Here is a 25,256-nt window from a genome sequence, read left to right as displayed (position 1 = left end):
ATTTATTTATTGTTATATATTTTAAGTTCATACATGTGTGTATTACGTTTTTTTCTTTGTTCTTTCGGTAAAGTCACGTAGAAGGGAAGTAATAAAATAATAAAAATAAAACATAATAAAATAATTCTCACGACGTTTCGGCCACAACGCAAGCAGTCGTCCTCAGGTGAAACCAGGTCTGTCGAGGCGACAGAGTCTGAAATTTATTACGTTTTTGTTCATGAAATGACCGGGACAGAAGGAACCATGAATCTATTTTTGAATCTAATCTTTTTTTCTTTCAAACCCATGACAATTAATTGAATCACACGTGGGTAATGGAGGGAAAGACAAATAATGACCTGCCCCTAAGGCTAGATTACATCATTCTTAGAACACATGCGGTGTTATTTTATTTGTTTATGCTCGTTAGATTTTTGTTTTACCTGTCTGCATTTGGCGTGACCGGGACCCCACCAGGTGACATTGTGCTGAAGAGGAAACCCACTTGGCGTTTTCATGAAAACCAATCGTGCGCAGCGTAGCCCGATAGCTGCACACGTGTAAATCTGTCTGATTAGTTTAAAGCCCACCGTGAGCACAGGACACACTCGTGAGCCGCTAATGCCGATTTGCGCAGGGCTTTTATTTAACGCTGCGTTGTGGCAAAGGCGGCAGCATCTGCATCGCTGCAAAAATCCCGGCATTTTTTTGCGGGGGGGCCCGAGAACAATGGGGGTTGGCCGCGAGTTGGCGATGCTAGACTTGTGATGTGTCGAGCTGACGAATTCTCTACTGCGTAACCGCTGAATTGTGGTATGCAGACACAATGGGCTGAATCTACGCAAAGTGGATGAGGGAAACATTCCTGGCCTGAAACGTTGGATGTATACAGCCTGGCGATTGCATCAGCTTGCAGAATTCATTTGGTCTCGTTTGAGCTACATTTTATGCAGTCGAATTCGAGAGATATTTACAGACAAGTTCTCCTGATGCCACCACCACACCTCGCCATCGCCTCATTCCTTATGCCTTGACCCGCCTCTGCTGGATATCTGTGGAAAAGAGCTTCATAGCTCTTCGGATTCCTCCAGTCTAAATACAGATTCTATTGCTGATGAAAATTCCTGGTAGCTTTTGCAAATTTACCAACTGACCTTCGGGACCGCTTTTGTTACTACCACGGTAGGTTTACGATTGGTGTTCAACCTCAATGTTGCTGTCCTTGAGAGCGGCGGTGCAGCGGTTAGAGGAGCTGCGCTATGAACCCGGCATCCCGGGTTCGATTCCCGCTCACGGGTGACGATTATCTGAACCGGTCCTGGGCCTCCCCTAGGTCGACTCGGCCTGAAATGAGTACCTGGTGCGGTGTGTAAACATCGCCACTGGGGAGACAAAGGCGGCCGGGCGTGGTGCTGGCCACCCACCCCCTCGTGTGCCGTTCCGGCCTTCATAGGCGCTCGCTAACAGCACATGCCCCTACAGTCTGTTAAGGCTATACGGGGGATCTTTGTCTTCGTATCCTTCTCATCTTATTTCTGCAAATGTCTCTTCCATAACAACCTACTCCTGCTTCCATTTACACCGCTTTACTATCACCATTATATTCCCTGCCTCCTAATTTTCATATCCTATCGGCCTCCGTCCTGCACGTCTGTTCCACCCATCTTGTCTAACTAATGGAAAAAGCCTCTTCCCGATTTACGTGTTGTAATACCTGTTTTTGCCACGTATTCCAAACATCGGCGCACAGATCTAACAATGTGTACACGTGTGCATACTTGTTTATATGCTATTTCAATGTTGCTATTGCAGTCGACTTGTGCAGTAAAATGACTAGGCGAGAGCTGAAGCTAAACTAGCATTTTGAGTTGATCGAGATTATTAGTAAATGGAAAGAAGCAATGGTGGAGGTGTGGTCGCATCAGCGGCAATGGCCGTGATGACAGATTTCTGAAAATAGGAGTGCTAAAATTGGTTATGAACTGGTTATGTAATGAATCGTCATTAGCTGTGATCTGTCCACTGCTGGGTGACTGCCTCCGCAAGCTACCAACCTTCACACAGTCCTGCAATGCAACTATACATCTAGCCCCTGGACATGATTGGAATTCGTAACTCCATCTCCATGGGGGGTGGGGGGCATCGTCTCGGGCATTTTCCTCCTTTGGCAGCCACTCCCATCATTAGTCTGCACCACTGGCCATTTTCCCTGGAGCCATGTGTCCTACCCGAGCCCACTTTACCGTCAAATCAAATCAAGATTGGTGTACTGAACTCTATTCCATCGTCTAGGATGATTTGTACGATCAGAATTTGCGTGAGCAATTCGAGGTGAGCATAATTACATTTGTACAGCTTCTAGTTTACCATATTCCACTATATATGCTTTTTACAATATCCACAATTTTTCCTTTGAATTGGATAATTGGCTTAAAAAAATATCCTCCACATTTCGGCCTCCCCATCACATTACTAATATGAGTAATTACCCCATAGCAGAGGTCGCAAACGTGTTTTTGATTCCTTACCCGTACCTGTACCCGGCCGCACAAGGGTCGCAAATGGGTACCGTTCCCTACCCGAAATGAGTGACAAACGGTTACTCACCAGTGACTCACGGCCTACCCCTACCCGTACCCGGCCGCACCAGGGTCGCAAACGGCTACCCGTACCCGGCCGGGTACGGGTAGCCGGGTATCGGGTAGGGTACGGGTACCCGGTTGCGACCTCTGCCCCATAGTAGCTGCAACTAAAAATAACCGGTGCCGTGTGCCTACGATAGCCTGCCAACTCTGCTAGTTCGTGCATTAATTCGGCTCTCTGCCTCTGTCCCTTGGGAGATCCCATGCAGCCAACACCCTTGTCCACGTGACATTGGAAGGGGGGAAAAAAATTGCAGGCGACAGTAGAAAAGGGGGAGCCAGTGGGGGGGGTTGGTTTTTAGCTGTCGGCTCTAAATCTTGTCTTGTAAATAGCAAACAAAGATGTTGACACTTTCTTTAGACGTTCAAGAATCGACATCGTGTTTTGTGTGCACACTTTGAATTGAATGACCCCGTGGCCCGGTACAACGCCGCATGCCCGGCTTGCTGGCGACCTGATGTATCTAGGCAGATTTGTGAAAAGGCAGGATAACATTGGACGGACACAATTGCTAAACGCGGGCACAAAGGGCCAAAGGGCACAAACGCGGTCGGCAACAAATAGCACTCAAGTTTTAATTTGATTTAGTTAAAACATTTCTTTAATTGAGTAGGGTCTTAAGAACTTTTGGGGGGGGGTTATATGTGAGGGAATTCCCAATTGGAGCAGTGTAAGGGAAGAAGCAGGAATAGACGTGTGTTTTGGCCTGCAATATGGTGGGTGAACACTGTCAGATGACACAATGTGTGAACGCCTCGACACAATGACGGCTACACCACGCGTTGTTTTTACGCGCTGCTGGAAATCTGAGCGGGGTCCGCACGCGACAATTCTTCGCCGTGCTTTTGAAGTGAGCAAAATGCACGCGAGGGTTAAAAATACGTTGTTATGCGTTTTAAGACATTTTTATGATTTGTGAAAATGCCAGTTGACGCACGCACGGTTTACCGCGCTGTATGCAAGACCGATAATTGTTTTGGGTGAATGTGTGTGAGAGTCGGATATGCGACGTTATACTTTACTATAAATTGCCTCTCACCAAATTGCTCCAAATGCGAACCAATCTCATCGGACATCCCGTAGCTAAGCTGGTTTGGTTCCCGGATAGTGCTTGGATGGGTAATCGCTGTCCGCAGCACTGTTTTTTCGGCTGCGAGGCAACAGTGAGTAGCAGAAGACTCTGCAACAAAAAATAACAACACATTATTGTGCTGTACTCATCTGTGCTCCCCTGCCTTCATCAACTCACCCTGACCACGATCAAGTCGGGGCAAATAATCCCCCATGACTGATGTGGCATAGGAGGGGGAGGCTCTAATACATTATTGGATTGACAATAGACTGGACATGTGTGTACTGTAGTATTAAGCATGTAATGATTCACGACCTCACCCCCCCACCACGCTTCAATGAATTGTCACAATTCAGGGTTGTGGTCTGTGATTTGAGATGTAATTCTATTTTTTAGTGTGTTCTCCTTTGTGCCTGGTTCTGTGTCCATTGTTACCGTGTGTGTGGTGTTTTTCAGATGTATGGTTTCCTCTTTTGTCACTTGAACTGCCTGCACGGTTTGCCTTTTGTGCCCTGTATTGTTATGTGTACCGTTTGTCTTTTACAGTATTGTTCCGACCTCCAGCCTAGAGGGCATATTTGCATACATTTGCGCGAATCTGAAATGAGCTATTCTTAGCGTAGACAATTCTGTGTGTGTGGTTAGCATTTGCCTCCCATTTAAATCCTAGGTCAATACATCCTTATTTTAGTTACATGTACCACTGTATGACGGTGTTGGTAAAGGCCATCTCTGGTGGGCAGCGGTACATAGCGCTTCTGCCATGTATTTGTTTTCTAGGTGAATGTTTTCACATTAATTCACCTACACCAGGGGGTCTGCAACCAAAAGAACAAGAAGAGCCATTTTTCAGTAAAAAAAAAGCCCCCTCAATGTTTCAAGAGCCGCCAATGCATGTGATTTTTTAATACGGGACGGTGGTCTCTGATAATTGTTAATGTCACAAAGCAGTCATTGTGAAGAGCCACATGCAGGTCCGGAGCCGCAGGTTGCCATCACCCCTGGCCTACACGCTTACCAGGATGGTAAAACACATTTCTGTGAGCTGGTAGGATCGTTGGGTTGCTCGGTCAATGGCCAGGGTCAACGGCGGCGTGGTGTATTCCGCAAATATGCCCGACTGAGGGCGGGCACAAGCCGGTGTGAGTAGGTTAAACGTTGAGTTTTTTATAAGGGCACCACGGGGTGGACCAGCCCCTCCCACCCAGCCCCACCCTGCACGACGGACGGACACAATAATCCCCTGTGGGCTGGTGTAACCGGAAGGTTCCTACCAGTATTACTGTCCGATAACTCCCTTGACCAGCATGCTGTGTGGAGGCCCTTGTCCAGCAGTGGATTGACAAGACCTGTACTGTATATTCCTGGTTTACTTGATCTACCATACAGACCAAAAAACCCATAATTCATTAACACATGCATAAGCCATTCTTACATGGTGTTTGTTTTTAGCCTTGTACTGAACATTTGGTTATGCATAAAATACCGCATGTGTACTCAAACGGCGATACACGCACTAAGGAAGTAAATATTTACAAAATTGATCGCTTGTTTCCAATACTTATTCAAGGCTGAAGTTGTACACGCTTAATTTGTGTCTGTAATATTGTTTAAAGCCACACACAAGGTAAATGTTGATTCTAAAGCCTTCGTGACTGCAGGGATTCATATTCTTGGTTCTTTCGGTGAAGTCCTGTAGAAGGGAAATAATAAAATAAAAAAAATATTAAACAATATTGTTTTATATTTAAAACAATATTGTTTTATAATTTTTTTAGTCCTGTAGAAGGGAAATAATAAAATTAAAAAAATATTAAACAATATTGTTTTATATTTAAAACAATATTGTTTTATATTTTTTTTATAATTATTATTTCCTTTCTACGTGACTTTACCGAAAGAACCAATTCACGTGAAGCCATTTTGACTCCCACCCAGTACGCTAAAAAGGCCTCCCCCCACACCCTTATTTGTCATGTGTTTTTTTACCATTTTTCACCTCCCTGGTTAGCAGCGTTGGGTGGGGTAGGGCTGGGTCTAATAGCTCTTGCCACTGATCTCTGCTGTGGCCGTGAATTGAACTGGTTCCTAGTGCAGTGGGCTAACCGCTGTGCAAGTGCCTCCTTTTTAACATGCTAGAATGAGTCACTGGTGTAAGAGTACAGTACATATTTCGTACGCTCCATTGCTCATGATTGACGTCTAACAACCCACGTGAATAGGAACGGTTTGTGTGTTCGGTTAACAGTGGCTTGCTGTGTCCTGTGTAAACCTGTTTTCATTTTCTTTTTTTCCATATCAACGAGTGTTTTCATTTGCCTTTGGGGTCTCCTTCCCGTCCTCTTGAGTGCGCGTGCTCGTCATTGTTTATTGTGTCGAGCACACTGTTTATCTTGTTATAAATGCAGTTTTTACATTGTTGGTGTTGGTACCATTACAACTCGATCACTGTTTTCTTTTTCATGTTTTTTTATACCCCCCCCCCCCCCCCATTATGTTTTTTAACAACAAGAACGTTTTAACTATTCATCTGTCCTATAACGTGCAGCACACACTCGGTCTGCACCATGTTGACTGTCTGGTACAGATTTTTTTTTATATGCGGTCGTCTCAGAAACTAAGCAGGATTGAGCATACTCTTTGGTTTTTTCGGTAAAGTCACGTAGGTGAAAACAAAATAAAAATGAAAACAACTAAATGAAATCACGACGTTTCAGAAGCAACACCAAGCCTCCGTCATCAGGTGTGACTGCTCCAGCAAAATTACTGTAGCTTTTAAAGCGAGCTATTTAGAGACACGTGGTTTTATATAGGGTATATTTATACGCTACAGTAATTTTTCTGGAGCAGTCGCACCTGATGAGGCTTGTGTTGTTTCCGAAACGTCGTGATTTAATTTAGTTTTCATTTTGTTTCCCCCCCTACGTGACTTTACCGAAAAAACCAAAGAGTATGGATCCTTGCAGTCACGAAAACTTAAAATCTAGGATTGAGCATGGCTATGCGTGCCCGGCTGCTAGGCTGGGTGGTGGGCAGCAGAGGGCATTGCAGCAAAGTCATTTTCTGTTAATAATTGTAGACTACTCTCTCATTTGTGCTGCCTGCTTTCCTTGACGAACCCGGACTGACCTACCGCGGTGCATTATGGTTAAATAGCCCTCGTGGCCGACATGGTGTGGAGAGCCCCTCCTCAAAGAATCGCTGTACATCGCTGAGGGCTCTGCAATGCCAGCTCAGCTCTTGTCTGAGCCACGTGGGCAGCTCACTGTCCTCGATTTTCTGAGTGTTGGGGCTCATTGGTGGAAGCACACTCAAGTCTGAAAACGTGATTTCCTGCCTAACAGTTCCCCTTGTGTTGCATCATTCATGTTATGTCCGGGTTTACATGAAACTGCTGCAGGATTTGGGTGTTTAAACAAATGCTGCTGATTTAATATTGGCCTTGGGTAGGCAATTGTCTGGTGGGCTAAAAGATATATTTGTGGATAGAAAAAAATATGGGAGTTTTTTTTTTAACCGTCACTGCAACACCATGAGCTTTTAGTTTTCAAAATAATGCTTTTTAAATAGTTTTATATGCAGCTAGCATATGGTAGCAGGCTTCACACACTCTTTTGGTTTTCGGCGTCACTTCTGTCCCTACCAAAATAACTTAATGGTCCATGTTCTCGAATTTTGGAGGCCCAACATTTTTTTACCGGTAATACATGTCTTTTGTTAATCCACTGCTGGATGAAGGCCTACCCATGCCGTGTTCGTCATGGGGGATATTTAGAGTAATTCGCCACGCTGGCTGGTCAACGTGGGGTTGGTACCGCGCGCGGCAAGAGCAGGGACCAGTTCAGAAACCACCTGCCAACTGATGTTAGCCACGGTCAGGATTTGAACTCTGTTTTGCCGAGTCTACAGCGTAACATCGTAACCCTGTACCATCACTCAACCCCGAAATGTATTGATTCATCTAAAATTATAGATTTTTTAAATGCTTTTTTTCCTTCGGTTTACTATACGCTTTTAAATTATTAATAATTCGCTGTCTTCTGTTTTTCATTTCAAATCGGTATATAAAAGAAAAGCATTTGTATGGTTTATGGAAGCTCATGGAGTTGGAACTTTGCCACTTTGCCTGGTTTTCTGTAGATAGTCTTTATTTCTGTAAATTTTTCTGAGAAGTATTGGATGACTCTGCTGTGCGGAAGGAATGTTTGTGTGCCCATGATTCGTAGCAGGAGAATGAACCGTTAAGATTGTCCGATTTGTATTCTGTGAGTTGAATGTTTTTTTTGTTCTTTTTTGTGTTTCAGCCAAAACCAGACAGTGGTACAAGGAATCTATAGCCTCGGTGGAGCATTCTACATATCATCCCCTTCCATATTTACTTTTTTTTAAAATATATATTTGTACATCCACTCCACTACCCATTTGCAAGACGAGCACAATCTTGCAAGAATTTCCATTTCGACTCTTAAAGACTTATTGTATAATTTTCCACTCGCTGTCAAAGCCATACAACAACAACAAATTTGTCCAAATTTAAAAATAACTGGTGTTAGTTGGCCTTCTAATTTGAGAGAGTTGCAATATACAGCATTTTTTTTTAGCTTCAGTTAACGACAAAAAATATTAACTCCTTAAATTATTTATTGTTTTGCACAAACCTTTGAGACTACTTGAAGGGCTTCTTTCCATTTCAAGACCTGCCCGTTCACCCTTGGTACGTATGTTATTTCGTTTGCGGTAACACCATATGATTGGATGTTTGCACTTGCATATGGCAGATATAAAGTGTTTCATAACCACCCAAGGAAAGCAACCACCACATCAAACCATAAAAGACCTAGTAATAGGTTTGTACCCTTTCAACTGGTGCAAAAACTGACACCTTTATACAAGGCATCATGTTTGCAATAACCACAACACAAGCAGTCAAAATGCAAACAAAAGAAACAACTCTGATCATGATAAGCACTGTCCTTGAAGTTGATTGGTCCACACCCGAGACAGCTTTTCTTAGAGCCTAGTCTCCATTGGTGTTGGACCAGATGATGCCAAAAGGGTAAAAACCTATTACTATATTTTGCCACTGGTAAAGGAGATGTCTCATAGCATAAAAGACCTCTCAATAGGGGTTTTAAACAAATACGCCACTGTATAATGCGATTTTAAATGGAATTAATCAATCATCACACCGATGCAGTACCCTTCAGAAAAGAGCATTGACTTGGACTTTCTTGAATAAATGGATCACCTAAGATTATAAACGTTAATCTTACCACAATCATGACACTGCTTCGCTATACAAATATACAGCAGAAATACGAGCGTCCGTCAACAAATAATTTGCAAATAGCTGTAATTCACGGATTTGGGGAGAAGATCGCTATTGGTCTCATCGCACGGCACTCCGGCTGGGTGAACGCCACAAACCGTGACTCCTAGAAGTGCCTGGGGGCTTAATGCGGAGCTGCAGGGAAAATGGGGAGGTTAGATTTATTTTTAGTTTAGCAGTTTTTCTAATTTCGCTTTGCAATCTGCCTAGATGCGGTGCGGAAATTAGTTTTGCATTTCTTAGACTTGGATATGAAATCTAAAACGTGTAAAAGCAATCCTTTTAACAGCGACCGACCCCATATGGCAGATTTTGCACCATTTGGTTTTTAGAAAAAAAGTTACTTCGTAATCTGCAAAATTTATTGCAGATTTAGTTTGCTTCTGGTGCTTTGCTTGAAATCTGCCGCGTTTTTGTGGGTTAATGGAAACGCCGTGGCTCGTTCGCCCATTAAATTTGCCGCACACTGCGTTGGCATGAACGTTTATTTGCAGATTATTTTCTCCCAAATTATGCGGCGAGCCGCAGATTTTTACAGGATGCGTGATGCGGTCCTCACCGTATCAACGTGGATTATCGGATTCTGTTGTGTACCTCCTATCTAAAAACTGACCACCGTTCTAACGGACTTATTTCAGCTTATGTTATGAAGGTAAATATTCTCATGATTTTTTGTTCTGTCGCCTTAAAATTCGGTCACTTGCATAGAATATTGTATATTGACATTAAATGGACTTTGTCCTGTTTTGTGTCTGGTTCAGGCTGTCAGTAGGTGCTACAATTACACCGATGTTCTCATCATTATCTCATTGTATTCTGTGAAGGGCTTCAAATTACTCATGGCATTGTCTTTCAGACATTTGGCTATCTGCTTATTAGCTAAGGTGAAAAAAGTTGTCTCCCGGTTTTCAATGAGCATGGGAACTGCATTTATTTCCTTTGGGGACCCTGAATCCGTCATGGAAATTCCACATTTCCATAGTTAGTATATACACAAGTTGACTGTTGTTGACTTTCCATAAAGTGGTGCTCATTTTATCGACTCTAGAGAGATGATAATGGGGGGTCGCGTGACTGTGCAATCATTCGTGCATTGCTCTATGAACCTGCCAGTCCAAAGTTCAATTCCCAGCCTGTTAGACAGCCACACTGACCAGGATGGTGAAGTATGATCGGATAGCCCCTATGACCTAAATTCCTGGGGAGGGTGGACTTTATCCATTGGTGGATTGATAAAGAAATGTATGGAGCAATGATAGTTTGAGTGGAGCATTTTGATTACAATGCCACCTAGCCTTGTATGCATAAAGGATTTTAAGTGGAATTCTTGGGTGTTTGAGAGTTTTTTTTTCAAGACCTTAAAGTACTTGCTTTGCCAAGCCTTGAACTTGGTAAAATACACACGCAGTGCTCTCAGGATGCCCATGAGTTGTGTGAACAGAATTCTTCAACATCTCGCTGGCTTTTGAGATTTTATCAGCTTGCATCTTTTTAAAAAAAGCAGTTGTGTCAATGAGCCATGAAGTGCATTGCTGAGACCTACATTTATTTGAAATGTTTCATGGATAAATAGGGAGGTAGCATGGTGGTTAGCACTCTGCGCTTTGAACCTGGCAACCTGAGTGATTTCCAGCCACGGCTAAACATCATTGGTGAGTGAAATCTTGAACTCGTCCTGGCCCCTCCCCTAGGTTGAATGAGCAGCTGGCGCAGTGTATAAATATCGGCATCGGGTAGATAAGTGGCTGAGGATGGTGTGCTGGCCACATCAACTCTGCGTTCAGTGCCAGCAAAGTACGCGTTTAACCCTTTTGTCCATGCACTGCTGCTGGATGAGGGCCTTCGCGCGCCGTGTGGGTCGTTGTGGTTATTTTATGTTACTTCACGCTGGTGGGTACAGGTTCGTGAAAGGCAGGAAGCATCGGTGATAGAGGTGTAGTCACAGTAAAACAATGGCATTATATGCACTGCCCTCTGATCACGTCACTTTGCTCTGCATTCGCCAATATTGGAGGAATCTGAGCTATAAAGCTCTTTTTCACATGTATCCCGTAGGGGTGGTTATTTGCTAACAGCACTTGCCCCAAAAGTCTGTTCAGGCTACACGGCAGGGATGTTTGTGTGTAAATGGCGCTCGGGAACATAACTTTACCAAACAGCCTTTGTAGGCTATACAAGTGTGACCTGTCTTTTGATGTCAATTATGTTTAATTCACTTTGTCCCGTACAGATTTCCCTTCAATCGACGATGATGGCAAACGGCTGCTTTGTATTCGAGGACGACCACCTCTGGGCGTCCACGGCCGCCAAGCTGAACGCGCTGCGCAAGAGCGGACAGTTCTGTGACGTTCGGCTGCAGGTGGGCATCAAACACTTGACAGCATGATGTCGGCTGAGTGACGTGGTGGCCAGGTCACTCGGAGGTCCGAGAGAGCTGAACCAGCCCTGCTTGAGATCCTGGGGTTCACCAATATCTGTACAACAAAAGCTGTGAAATCAAATAAAAAAAAGATTTGTTTTTTATTTCAAATCAACATTTTTACAGCTGTGAGAATGAAATATTGTTTTGACTGTCACACGTAATGATGATTCCTCTTTATAAGGTAGTGGTGTAAATCTTGTAGGGCGTATGGTGTTATGAATCTTCATAATTTGTAGAGCTATTAATCTGTGGAATATACAGCAGCACATATTTAAAATCTACACCTTTATGAATCTATTAAATAAACAGACAACTTTATAAGCGCAACAGACATTAAAAAATCGTATCTTTTTTTAATGCACAATTTCGCGCATGTGTCTTGAAAATTACAACACAATTTTACCAATGAAAAGATTCTTCATTCAATTTTTAGTCATGATCTGACTTTTTTTCCTTGGTTTTTCAATGCAAAATATATAAATTAAGACTGCAACAGCTACTTGCCATCCAAAGGGTGCTCAACTTGGCATCAAGGTGACTAGGAGATGTTAACTCCCTCGCGTGGTATACAGGAGGTCGTGGGTTTGATCCTGACACCTGTATATTTGGAGTTTGCGTGTTCTCCCCATAGTCGCATGGTTTTTTTGTCTGGGTCCTCCAGTTTTGCCCTCCACATTTACAATCAACCTGCGTTTTTAAAGTGTTTGTGATAAATATCCTCGTGGTAATAAAGCAACTTCGTTGATCTATAATTTTGTGGCCAGGTCGCTTCTGAAAAATAACTCTATAGCTTGGTGGGCCTTGCTTGGTAGTTTTAATAAAATAAAAATAGTTTAATGGTTCCTAGTTTTGAACTTGTTAAAGGCAACTTCTGCTTATGTCGTAACAGCTGCTGATAAGAGTATCCTACGCACCGAGGCTGTACATTGTTTGTGTGATCAGTGAACTTGTGTGGGACTGTACCATGTGGTTGTGGGAAAGACACAGCTGGGTGGTGCAGTGTGCCTCAGTCTCCAAAGCTGCAATGCTGTGTGTTTAAGCTTCTGCACTTTCTGATAATCGTTTTCACCTTAAATTTCGATTTAAAGCTTTTGTGACTGCAGGGATTCATCTTCTTGGTTCTTTCGGTAAAGTCACCACGTAGAAGGGAAGTAATAAAATAATAAAAATAAAACATAATACAATAATTCTCACGACGTTTCGGCCACCTGAGGACGGCTGCTTGTGTTGTGGCCGAAACGTTGTGAGAATTATTTTATTATGTTTTATTTTTATTATTTTATTACTTCCCTTCTACGTGACTTTACTGAAAGAACCAAGAAGACGTTTTCACCTTGTTTTTTACTCTGCCCGTGACTAACTGCCTCTGTAAAATGTGCCCACCAGTCTTGAGATGCCGTTGCATTTAGCTATTGTATAAATCTACGTCTAATTTGTCATGATCTCTGTGAATATATGGGTGTCTGTGTAAGTCTACTGGATATTGGTGAAAACGAGCTTCATAGCTCTTAAGATTTCTCCAGTCTAAAAGAATGTGATTCTATTAGTTTCTATGCGAGTATCCTTTATTAAAATCTATTACAAGTCCAATCTCAATACTTTTTACCCTTTTTTCCTATGACTAATTACCGCTATAAAATAACTATGCCGACGGTATTTGTACAGCCTTGAGATGGGGTCACATTTAAATTAAAATAACTCCACATTGTGTTAAATGTTGACTTAAAGCTTTCGTGACTAGGAATTCATATTCTTTGGGTCTTTCGGTAAAGCCACGTAGATAAAAAAAAAATAACAAATCTAAATCACATTGTGTTGTGTAAGGGTTTATGTAAATCTAAGGGTTTGTATATCTCTTGAGTATAATTCTGAGGGTGTAGGAGTCAATTGTACGTATGATTGCGCTCAAGACTTTTTTCCTCTGCCTGCCTATGACCGACTGCTAAAGTAAATATCCGCACTGTTTCTGTACAGCGTCAGGAGATGCGGTCACATTTAGATGCTATGTGAATCCACATGTTTGTTTATTTTATTTTCCCACCTATTTGTCCTACGTGTTTTTTACCACTGTCTTTGTCTTATGGCACGAAGACATTTCCATCGAACTCTCGCATTTAGCAGTGCATCCACCCCACGTTTGGGAACGGCCTGTGGAATGAGATTTCACAGAACCGCTGCTGAGAGGTGCCTTCCAAGTTGCCTCTTGATCCACATTAGGCGATGTTATCTTCTCACGTACTGTTCTACTGGAGATGTTTGTCTCATAAAAAATTAACCCGTAAAAACTAAGTTTTTCACTATAATCCTTTATATGCGTGGCGGCTAGAGTCCTCTCGTCCTCTGGCTTGAGATGGCTGCCACCTATGGGTCAGATGATTGCCTGCCACCATTAAGCAATTGGTAATTAAATATAAAATAATTCCTAAAAGTGCAAAGTAACGAGAAAATTTTCACGAAAATAAATTGTCACGCACAACGAGTGTGTGCAAAATATCAGCTCGATTGGATCACGGGAAGTGGGTTAAAAAACGACCGAAAGATTTGCACTGTCGTAAGTGCGCAAGCAAGCAAGTGAACTTAATATAAAGGATTTAAAAATGAAACAAAAAGGGGTTAATTTTCAAAGATGGAATACAACCAATTTAAGTGTCAAACCAAAGTTAATTAGATTCTCTCCTCCCTCCCCCCTGAGACATCCGTTACCAGGCTGAAACGATCAGCTCGCTACACTTGAGAGCCTGGGTTAATCACTGCTAGCTGCAACCCAAATTTGAAACGTGGATCTCAATGTTCCTGGCCCCGAGTGCTGACACGGCAATTGACCTGCTGAGCCACTTGTTCACCTCTTGTCTGTATAAAGTTTATCGGCGTCCGTGCCGCAAGCCCCGATGACGCGTCTCACCCCACGCAAAGGGGCAGTCCGTGTCATGCTCCTCTGACGGGGGTCAGGTTCTTTTCAACTCGAGGTTTTTTTTGTTGCATCGCGTGGTACACGTCAGAGGTCGCAAACGGGTTTTGATTCCTTACCCGTACCCGGCCGCACCAGGGTCGCAAACGGGTACCCGTACCCGGCCTGGTACGGGTAGCCGGGTATCGGGTAGGGTACGGGTATCGGGTACCCGGTTGCGACCTCTGGTACACGTCCACAACCGCCCGATACTGAACGAGTTGACAAGCAGTGATAAGACTTTGTTTAAAATAAAAGTGTTTTGTTTTCGTAGGTAATGTGTTTAAAATAAGCACAGCGGGGGCTGTACTTGCTGTGCTTGTTGTCACCGTAACGGGAACATTTTGGTTTGAAAATATTGCGTAAAAATATGTATTGCAACAATTATGCCACAACTCCATATGCTGTTTATTCGTGAACTGAAGTGCAGGTGATAAGAATGTATAAACTAATATATAAAGTTCATGTTGCCAATATTTTGCTGTCAATTACAGCCCTGCAATTTCCTGCATGCGCACTACTGCTGGCAGAGAAACTGACACGAGAGAGCTCTAGAGTGTCTCCTTGAGGGTATTTTGGCCACTTCCACGCTGGTCATACAGCTTGGAAGAAGTGTTAGTACCCACATTTTACCCCACCACACAACCAACCTTCCTATCGAATAGCTGCGGCGCATACCTATTTATACTGCTGGGTCGACAGAGGCGTGGGGACTGCCATGCCCGGAGATTGAATCGAACAGACAACTTTCTGGATTGTAATCCAGTGTGCTAACCATGGCAGAATCCCACAGTGACGGGAAAACTTTGAATATAATTTGAATAAAAATTTCGATTTAAAGCTTTTGTGACTGCAGGGATTCATCTTCTTGGTTCTTTCGGTAGTCGCGTAGAAGGGAAATAAAATAATAAAAATTAAACATAATATAACGTCGTGAATTTGATTTTATTATGTTTTATTTTTATTATTTTATTTGCCTTCTACGTGACTACCGAAAGAACCAAGAATATAATTTAGTTTGTAAAGCGGAATTTTTGGCCCATCGGTCCCAATTTATTCACAAGTTCAGAGCCATCTGGAATAGATATAAAGGTGGTGTTGGCTTGTAGCGTGAAGGTATGCACAATGTTTGCTGATTGATGTGTTTAAACCCTACTCAAACTAAAAGGTTTTAAAAAGCGCTTTATTTACCATTGTAAAAAATAATTAAACCGTGCTGATATCTTGGCTGCTTGCCTTTTTGAATGCAGACAAGCATAAGGAATGCTTGAATTTGTTCCAGGAACAGTCACACTTACCAAGGCCACACTGAACTATACTGTAATATAGTAATTAATAGCCCTTTGCCCAAGCTACTGGTAGATTAATGGCTTTCCCCTGCACCATTTCAGTAAAGAGTGTTTGCTCGACCATACTTTACCAAGCTGGTCAATGTAGGTTTGGTGGTCTACGACGAGTTACGATTATCGCTAACCGCTGGTGTTCGTTGTGACTGGGAATCAACTCTGGGCATGGAGTTTATAAGTCCAAGTAGGTAAAAAATTTTAAATTTTAATTAATAAAAGTAAAATAAAAATCACGACGTTTCGGAGGCAACACAAGCTTCCGTCTTCAGGTGGAACCGTCACAGCACGATAGCTGTATCAAGTGAGAGATATTTCAAGAAAACAGTATTTGTATATATATACTGGTTGAGGGTGGGAGGAGCCAAGGTAGGCCCTGGATATTATTTTTGTGAGGTTCGGTGCGGCTGAAGCACGCTGTTAGGAATGAGCCTTTGTTGTGTAAACTAGGTGCGGATGATGTAAAGGTGCGTGTAAATGGGACTGAGCCTTCTTATGTAGAGGTGGTGCGGCTGAAAAAAAACCTAAGAATATGAATCCTTGCAGTCACGAAAGCTTCAAATCTAGAATTTAACTCTAAGCTCAAGGAGCAGCCCTGCTGTGTGGCAACAGAAGGACCTCCACGAGAGATATCTCAAGAGAGAGCCCCCTCTTAAGATGGTATTTGACCTATTGCGTTTTGGCAAAGGCATCTTGGAAGAGGGTGGGAGTGTGCCCACACTTTACCCCAACACATGCGAACTTGCCGATCAAACTGTGGTGTTTTGACAGGTTTGTCAGTGCGTGGAACTGGTTCTTGACAAGATTTACTAAAAAAAATTGGTGGTAGTTGGGGATATCCGCATGATGCCAGGAAAGGATGTTCTAGTTTTGACAAGCTTTACCGAAAACCCCTAACTTCTCATGTCTCTCTCACTGCTTCATTTACATGAGCTGGTGTGCTTGTGTGTGCACACAGCTTCTTTTAAAATGTCAATTTTCAGTGACCTTAAGAACAGTCTAGCCAGCACCTGCTGTGAATGCAATTGGTTTACGCAGACTAAAACTACGTTCTCATCAGCGTGCTTTTTTTTGTTATACTGCCGACTCACTGACCTTTCTGTTCTCATCCAATTTTGATGGCTGACTAGTCAGAAAAGTCTTCGCCTATCATTTACGTTATATCACTTCTACTTCCGTCATACGGCGGCAAGGGTGGTGATCGGCAATGGTTATGTTCACGATCAGCAATTGTAACAATATCACGACTTAATAGGCAATAGACATTTAACAAACGATCCACGTCTTCCAGCACTTGAATAACTTTACTTGATCCAGGGGTCATGATTTGATTTGGGAACGCAATGACTTTCATGTATAGTTTTCGATTTAAAGCTTTCGTGACTGCAGGGATTCATCTTCTTGGTTCTTTCGGTAAAGTCACGTGACTTTACCGAAATAACCAAGAAGATTTCATGTATAGTGTTGTCTAAATGGTTCTGTATTCCATCTCATTTGTACAATTAGCCTAAAGGTAACAGGATAAATTGCCACTATATGCAGGCCTCCCCATGCCTTGTCGATCATGCGGATTCCGTGACCGTATTTCACGAGGCACACTGGCTGGTGAGGTTGGGGCCCAGGACCGATGCAGAAATGGCTTGCCACTGATGTTAACCATGGCTGGGATTCGAACTCTGATTATAGCTGAATAATGTAGTGCGTGAACCATTGTACCACACTGCTCCATCCCCCTGAAATTTTAGGATCTCATTTAACGATCCGATCCTTAAATTTTGTTGCAATTAAAACATTCTCTTTCATGGTTGAATCATTTACAGGTGGACTTTGGTTGCTTTTGAATGGTAGTCGAATATAATTAAATCCTTTATATTAAGTTCACTTGCTTGCTTGCGCGCTTACGACCGTGCAAATATTTCGGTCGTGTTTTAACCCACTTGCCGTGATCCAATCGAGCCGACATTTTGCACACAGACTCGTTGTGCGTGACGATTTATTTTCGTGAAATTTTTTCCAAAATTTTACACTTTAGGTAAAATTTTTTTTTTATATTTAATTACCAATTGCTTAATGGTGGCAGGCAATCGTCTGACCCATAGGTGGCAATCATCTCAAGCCAGAGGACGAGAGGACTCTAGCCGCCCGTTTCAAAGACCAATGTGGGCTGGGTTGTGGCCCATTGAACACGCATATAAAGGATTTATAGTGAAAAACTTTGTTTTTACGGGTTAAGGTTTTTCATGTTTTCAAAGGTGGAATGGCCCATGTAAGTTCACTGCTCTGGCGCCCCACTGTCCCAGCTACGTTGTACTTCCCCAATTCCACTGCTCTCAAAATAGGTGTAATCTGAGACTGGACATAACTCGCAAAACTGGATGCGGGCCGGCCTCTGCTGTGTTCATGCGAGTTCGCTCTTAAGTTGTTTCCATCCCAAAAATGAACGTAGCAAATTATCAACGGATTCTTTCCACATACCACGCTGCCATTGGTGTAAAGGGGTCTCTGCACACTGGACTCTTTTGGCACGGCACTTGAAACGGTGGACAAGTTTCTTACATCCCTCTGTCCTGCCCAGTGGTACAAGTGGGTCAACGGTAGTCAGTCGGGAGACCGCGTGTGGTTGGGTAAAATGTGGGTACCACCACCTCTTTCGAGACGTCGGTGTGGAAGAGTAGGCCAACATACCCCTTGAGAGGAGCCAGAGGCATAGCTGGGGGGGGCAGGGGGGTACATGTTCCCGGGCGCCAAGATAAAGGGGCGCCAAAATGAGGCTTACAACGTGACATTATAACTTATTGCGGCGGGCGCGGCAGCCTGAAACTACTGCACAAATCTACACCTCAACCTAAAAGTTTATATATCCCGCCACACACAGCCTACATGTCATGTAATTACATTTTGGTATGTGATTTAAACGGGGGGGGGGGGGGCGCCAATTTTATAGTTCGACCCCGGGCGCAAGATATCCTAGCTACGCCACTGAGAGGAGCTGTCTAGGTGCACCCTAATAGTGGAGGCCATTCCACCAGTAGGGGCACAAGCAAGTTCTTGCAGGGCTACAACTCTTCAAGTACACACATTACAAGTGTTTGTTAAATTCACGTGGATGGAGGAAAGGTTGACAATTCTGTTATTGCCACTCTTGCAAGGCTCTCGCACAATCAGGATGGTGATTTGATTTTACTTGGTATTCAGCGAGTTCAGTCGTGTGTGTGTGTGTACACGTTCAGCTCCTTAATCAATCCACTGCTAAACGAGGGGCCCTCCCCTTGCTTCCGCGGGTCTCTGGTGGATATTTGGCGGTTATTCTTCTCCCGTACTGGTCAGTGCTTCACCATTGGAACCTCATTTGCCATTAAAAAATATGATAATTGTTTTTTTACCCTTCTATCTGGCAACAAAACGGTACACCTTTTTTACAAGGAGTCATGTTTGCTCTGATAATGTGCACTGTCCTTGAAGTTGATTGGTCCACACCCGAGACAGCTTTCCTTAGAGCCTAGTCTGACATGGTGTTGGACCAGATGACGCCAAAAGGCGCACAACTCAAAGATAATGCACCATCCGAGTATGAGAGCTCGGTAAACATTTACACCATTGGAACCTCATTTGCCAGTAAAAAATATGGTCAGTGCTTGTTGAAGGCAAAGATAAACAAAAATTCTGCACTGCCCTCTGCTGCCCACAAAGCAGCCCCGCAGCCTATAACGAGCTGATGTGCGTGGCAGTCGCCCATTCCAAGCACGATACGGGCCCAATACTGCCAAGCTTCTAAGAATCGATAGGGTCACGGGCATTCCATGTGATTTCGTAACAAGCCGCGGTTAGTGCATTGCACTGGAGCCGGGTCTTATACCCACAAATCACTGCATGTATTTGCGTGCCAGAGATTCCATCTTATTAAATTAATTGACGCATACTACTTGCCAATGACCGTAGTATTTTTAAATGATTTAACATTGAGGGGAAACGAACCATCGAAGCTGTTTCGTGAAATCTGCCAGCCAGTTCTAAATACAGCCGTGCACGCAATTGGTGTTTTTTTGTTCCCTTGTTTGGCTACATGTAAACATGTTTGTTTTGTATTATGACACGCGTTGGCAAAAACACGAGCTTTGTCCTCTATGTGCTGTGTTGCATTTGAACAGTTTATTCCCAACAATCTAATTGGGCTTTTGTTTTTTAAGTCAGGTTTTCAATTTACTGTTTTGTTAAAGTGCTGTTGTTAATTATATATACTTGGTTGTGAAATTAATGGAATGAACAGTACAGTACTTGTAACCATTCTTCCAAAAAGACGTCTCTTACTCATGACTAGGTTGAACATATAAAGGTCTGTTTTTATTTAATCGCATAAACGCATGTGTTACACGGTTAATAAGAAATTATTATTACATAAAAGTGACATTACAAATGGGCAATGAAGGTTTGCATAATTAGTTTTTCCTGACATTAGGAGCCTTTTAATTATAAGAAATTAAGAACCTCTTCTTGGTTCTTTCGGTAAAGTACGTAGAAGGGAAGTAATAAAATAATAAAAATAAAACATAATAAAATAAAATAATTCTCACGACGTTTCGGCTACAACGCAAGCAGCCGTCCTCTTCGCCTGAGGACGGCTGCTTGCGTTGTAGCCGAAACGTCGTGATAATTATTTTATTTTATTATGTTTTATTTTTATTATTTTATTACTTCCCTTCTACTGTGACTTTACCGAAAGAACCAAGAAGATGAATCCCTGCAGTCACGAAAGCTTTAAATCGAAAAGTAAGAACCCTTTTGGGACCAGATTTTTTTGATTTCAATAATTTCGCCAAATAACAACAGATCCCTCTACAAACCATGACACTTGGATTTTTGAAGCCCTTCATGTTTTATTGGGAACTCTGCAAAGAATGAATGGCGTGTGTGGTGCATGTGCGTGTTGGCTGGTACACAGACATACACACACTGGTGAGCGGTAGTGGTAGTTGGCGCACTGCACACGCTCGATTCCCGCTCGTAGCCAACATCAATCACAAATATCTAAACCAATCCTGGGCCTCTCCTAGGTCAACTCGGCCTTAAACGTGCCCCTGGTGCGGTGTCTAAACATCGGTACTGGGGAGATGAAGGCGGCCAGGCATGGTGGTGTTCACACCACCACCTCGTGTGCCGTGTTCACCTTCATAGCGCTTTCTAACAGCACTTCCCTAAACGGCCTGTTAAGTTGATAATTGGTTTTTTACCCTTCTATCTGGCAACAAAACTGATACCTTTTTATAAGGAGTCATGTTTGCATAGACCACAATACCTGCAGTCATAATGCAAACAAAAGACATAACTCTAATGTATGCACTGTCCTTGAAGTTGATTGGTCCACACCCGAGACAGCTTTCATCTGGTCCAACACCATGTGAGACTAGGCTCTAAGGAAAGCTGTCTCGGGTGTGGACCAATCACCTTCAAGGACAGTGCACATTATCAGAGTTATGTCTTTTGTTTGTATTGTGACTGCAGGTATAGCGGTCTATGCAAACATGACTCCTTGTAAAAATGTGTCGGTTTTGTTGCCAGATAGAAGGGTAAAAAACCAATTATCATATATTTACTGACAAATGAGGTTCCCATAGCCTGTTAAGATTATAGAGGGTGACCATCGTGTCTGTTAACAGGTGTGCGGGCATGAGATCTACGCCCACCGCGCTGTGCTGGCCTGCTCCAGCCCTTACCTGTTTGAAGCCTTCAACAGCGAAGTGTTGGACAACACCGGCTGCTCCATGATCCGCTTTGAGGATCTCAACCCCGAGGCCATGGAGATTCTACTCAACTACGCCTACACCGCACGGTACGCTTGCCCGGGCCGCCAACCTATCCTGGTTCTAGATTTGAAGCTTTCGTCACTGCAAGGATTCATATTCTTAGGTTTTTTCGGTAAAGTCACGTAGGTAAAAAAAAATTAAAATTAATAAAAGTAAAATAAAATAAAAATAACCGTGATGATTGTTACAAACTGGTTACAAACTGAGTAATCATTGGAAAGATGTGATTAACCATGCAAAAAAGATTTAACTACACTTATTTGGACCATCTTATTTGACCGACAACTATTACAGGTTACTGATAGACAGCCAGTTTTGTTTTACCAGTTTTAGTTTTTCTTTTTTCACACTTTTGTTATGTAGGCTAGGCATAGTCACAAACCGCACATCTCCATAACAAAGGCTCAGTCCTTTGTTATGCAGTCTATTCTTAGTCTTAAGCCTCACCTTACCATATTAATAAAAAAGTGTGCCGTTCCTGGCCCTTCCCCCCTCAACCATTATATATACGGAGTGGTATCTCTTGTAATCTCTCATTTACTTGATACAGCTGTCGTGGCTGTGACGGTTCCACCTGAAGACGGAAGCTTGTGTTGCCTCCGAAACGTCGTGATTTTATTTTACTTTTATTAATTTTAATTTTTTACCTACGTGACTTTACCGAAAAAAACCTAAGAATAGGAACCTATCCTGGCACACACGCTTGTCCTGAGTTGTCGCTCGTGGAACCATCGAAAGATGGAACGATACGCCAGGCCAGGCCTTGGTTTGTGATTTGCATCCTCTGCCTTTAAATTATTTATTAAGATGCCACTGGAGCTCCGCACTTTTAAATCTAGATTGAAAACACCCATTTCTTTAAACTCTTTTGTGTATTCTTGGTTCTTTCGGTAAAGTCACGTAGAAGGGACCTTTGGCCCGCACCGCCAATTAGTAAGGTCGGCCACGTTACGGCTTGAAGTTCAACACTCGTACCATGAAAATGCAGCCCAAAAATTACGTAGCCATTGTAGAATAAAAAGAAAATTAAACACAGCTACTTTACGCGCAGCCAAAGGCCCAAAACACCATGCGGACAGCAACAAACAGCACCATCAAAGTCCTAGTAGATAAAGAGTTGACACACTTACAGAATTTACCAAGATTATTGCAAGAAGCCTAGGAAAAGAGACTATGGGAAGACACAGAGCTCTATTTTTGAAGTGTTGTGACCTGCAGTGTGTGTGGTGGAACCATGGTATCAATGAGCCGAGTACTCATGGTAATGTGCAGTAGAACCCCTCTTAACGACGGTAATTGGTTCCACGAAACCGGTCGTTAAGTGATTTTGGTTGTTAACCGAGCATCGGAAATACACGTTAAAGGCTTAATTCGTTCCGATAGCATCGAAAGCTATCCTTTTTCACCCAAATAAACGTCCTTGATAATATTTAAACAATGGGTATTAATTCATGAAGATGCTAACAACATTATAAACATGTTTAAAGAAACACGGTTAATCAATGCATTAATTAGTCACACGTGTGTGTGTTGGAGAGCCAAGCCACAACATTTACAATCATAAGTACGACGTTTCGCCAGTAATTATAACTAGTTTCATCAGGCGACAGCCAGATTTGTAAACGCATTGGGCTGTACGGAGGTCCGTCGTGCAGCTATTAGCCATTGACAGGGGTGGTCGTTAAGAGGGTTTTTACTGTACACTACAAAGTGGATTTTTATGGCATCTCTAAACACGACTGCATCTTAAGAAGCTACACGAGATAGACATTTGTCTCCGTCTGGGCCTATATTTAAGGCTGAATCTTTATATTTGTGTATGGTACCTACTTTATTGACCTTTTTTAGGGATGATTGGCAAACTAAAAACCTTAAGATTCTAAACCATATGCTCCGTAGTTTTTAATTAAAGTGGGACCCAGATGGATTATTTACAAAGTCTTCACTTTAACTTGCAGAACCACAGTAGTTTTTTCTCCTCTGATGGCCTCACTCTGGATATCTCTGCTTTACTTTATGGCTGCTTCCTAGAGCTTAATAGCTCACCTGAATATTTGCCAGGTCACTGGTAGATTGGAGGTAGGCACCTCCCTGTCTAGTAGCCACAGCCAACACATTCCTGCGGCGGGAGCTGGTAGGAACGTTGGGTTGCTCGGTCAATGGCCTGCAGGGTCAACGGCGGCGTGGTGTATTCCGCAAATATGCCCGACCTGTGAGGGCGGGCGCAAGCCGGCGTGAGTAGGTTAAACGTTGAGTTTTATAAGGGCACCACGGGGTGACCAGCCCCACCCCACCCTCCCTACACGACAGACACAATAATCCCCTGTGGGCTGGTGTAACCAGGAGGTTCCTACCAGAATAAAATGAAGTATACTGTGTCTGGTGTGCTAAGTACGGAAATATTTTCTGTATTACTGACCCGAACAGACTTTCGCTGAAATTAAGCCTTAAATATCTGCTGCTCACTCCCCCTGTTCAAGTCCCGCTTTCTCTCCACTCATTTAACGTGTAAATTTCTGAACGCCATTCTTATCTATCGCAATATTTGTTTTTCTCTTATCTCTGTCTACCATTTTTAACGCCCATAAGCTTATCTCTATCCATATTGCAATGCATTCCTCCAATGTCTCCATACTCCACCCGCTGGAATGCAGCTGTCCCCCCTATCTTGTGCAGCATCTTGAAGTAGTGCTTAAGATATAGGCACTTTATAAATGCTAAATAATTTTTGTGCGTTTTCTGATGAGCATAATTGTTACATTTTACTTGCACAAGTGCTTATTGTACTATTCAAGAACTGGGAATATCTCCAACCTAGCAAGACCATTTTATAATTTTAGCGTGCGCGGTGGCTTCGATCACGAGAAAGCCCTCTCACAGTTACATAATGTGTTTTTGATGTACAGTAAACCCTTGTGAATTCGACACACATGGGGCTCTGGCCTTGCTGAATTATCCAAAACTAGCCTTTTGCCCGTCAAAGGACGGGTGTATTGCAGTATATCTGAAACTTGCAAGCGAAAAGCGGACCGACTTGATATTCATTGCATTAACGCGTGTGCAGTTTGTAAGGGCGCAGTGACACAGACCTATTTCATTTTAAGGTTATTATCCCTTGTTCGTCATGACATTTTTTTTACTTCGATGTCTCAACAGCGTTACGGAGATCGCGTGACGTGAGGGTTCTGCCTTTTGTAGTGAGGGTTGTAAGTTGATGCGAAGGAGGGGGGAGGAGGCGCCTCGCCCCCCTCCCCATGTGGAGTGACGTCAGCCGCTAATTATGAATGGGGGGGGAGTGTCCATTTGGAGGACATCACCTTATAATAATTATTGATGAGGGGGGGCTGTTCGATGTGGCGTGACGTCACCTGCTCATGATTATTGAGGGGGGCTGGTCAACGTGGAGTGACGTCACGGGTATTCCAAATTATCTACAATGGTTACTCCCCAATGCCTCCTGCCCCAATGTTTTTTTTTCTCCAAATTTTTCACGCACCGTACGCATTGACACACCTGCATCAATTCTATCCAAACCTTTGGATTTGTCTCGCAGAACAAGCGATTTGTACTTGGGTCCCTTTCTATTACTTCTTGATGTAGGAGCAAGATGACATTTCTGAGAGGGTTGGCTTGCATAGAGTGCACAAGTAGGGTAAAGTCCAAAGCAACAGGTCCGCACTAACGCTCACCACGCGCGCCGCCACCAGATCGAGTAAT

The 25,256-nt window shown here is 43.1% G+C and overlaps 1 protein-coding gene across 1 annotated transcript in view; it reads left to right on the top strand.

The window, feature by feature from the left end:
- The window catches only part of IVNS1ABP (influenza virus NS1A binding protein), a 68,855-nt gene that overhangs the window by 13,601 nt on the left and 29,998 nt on the right, over positions 1–25,256 (top strand). The window contains exons 2-4 of the mRNA XM_061578749.1: positions 8,002–8,411; positions 11,257–11,385; positions 21,393–21,565. Coding sequence (XP_061434733.1) covers positions 11,275–11,385; positions 21,393–21,565 — 284 coding nt within the window. The 5' untranslated portion in view covers positions 8,002–8,411; positions 11,257–11,274. The remainder of the gene's footprint in view (positions 1–8,001; positions 8,412–11,256; positions 11,386–21,392; positions 21,566–25,256) is intronic.

Source organism: Lethenteron reissneri, chromosome 67, assembly GCF_015708825.2.
Source record: "Lethenteron reissneri isolate LAM-NWPU_2019-01 chromosome 67, ASM1570882v1, whole genome shotgun sequence".
Lineage (NCBI taxonomy): Eukaryota > Metazoa > Chordata > Hyperoartia > Petromyzontiformes > Petromyzontidae > Lethenteron > Lethenteron reissneri.
This window is presented reverse-complemented; position numbering and strand designations above follow the sequence as displayed.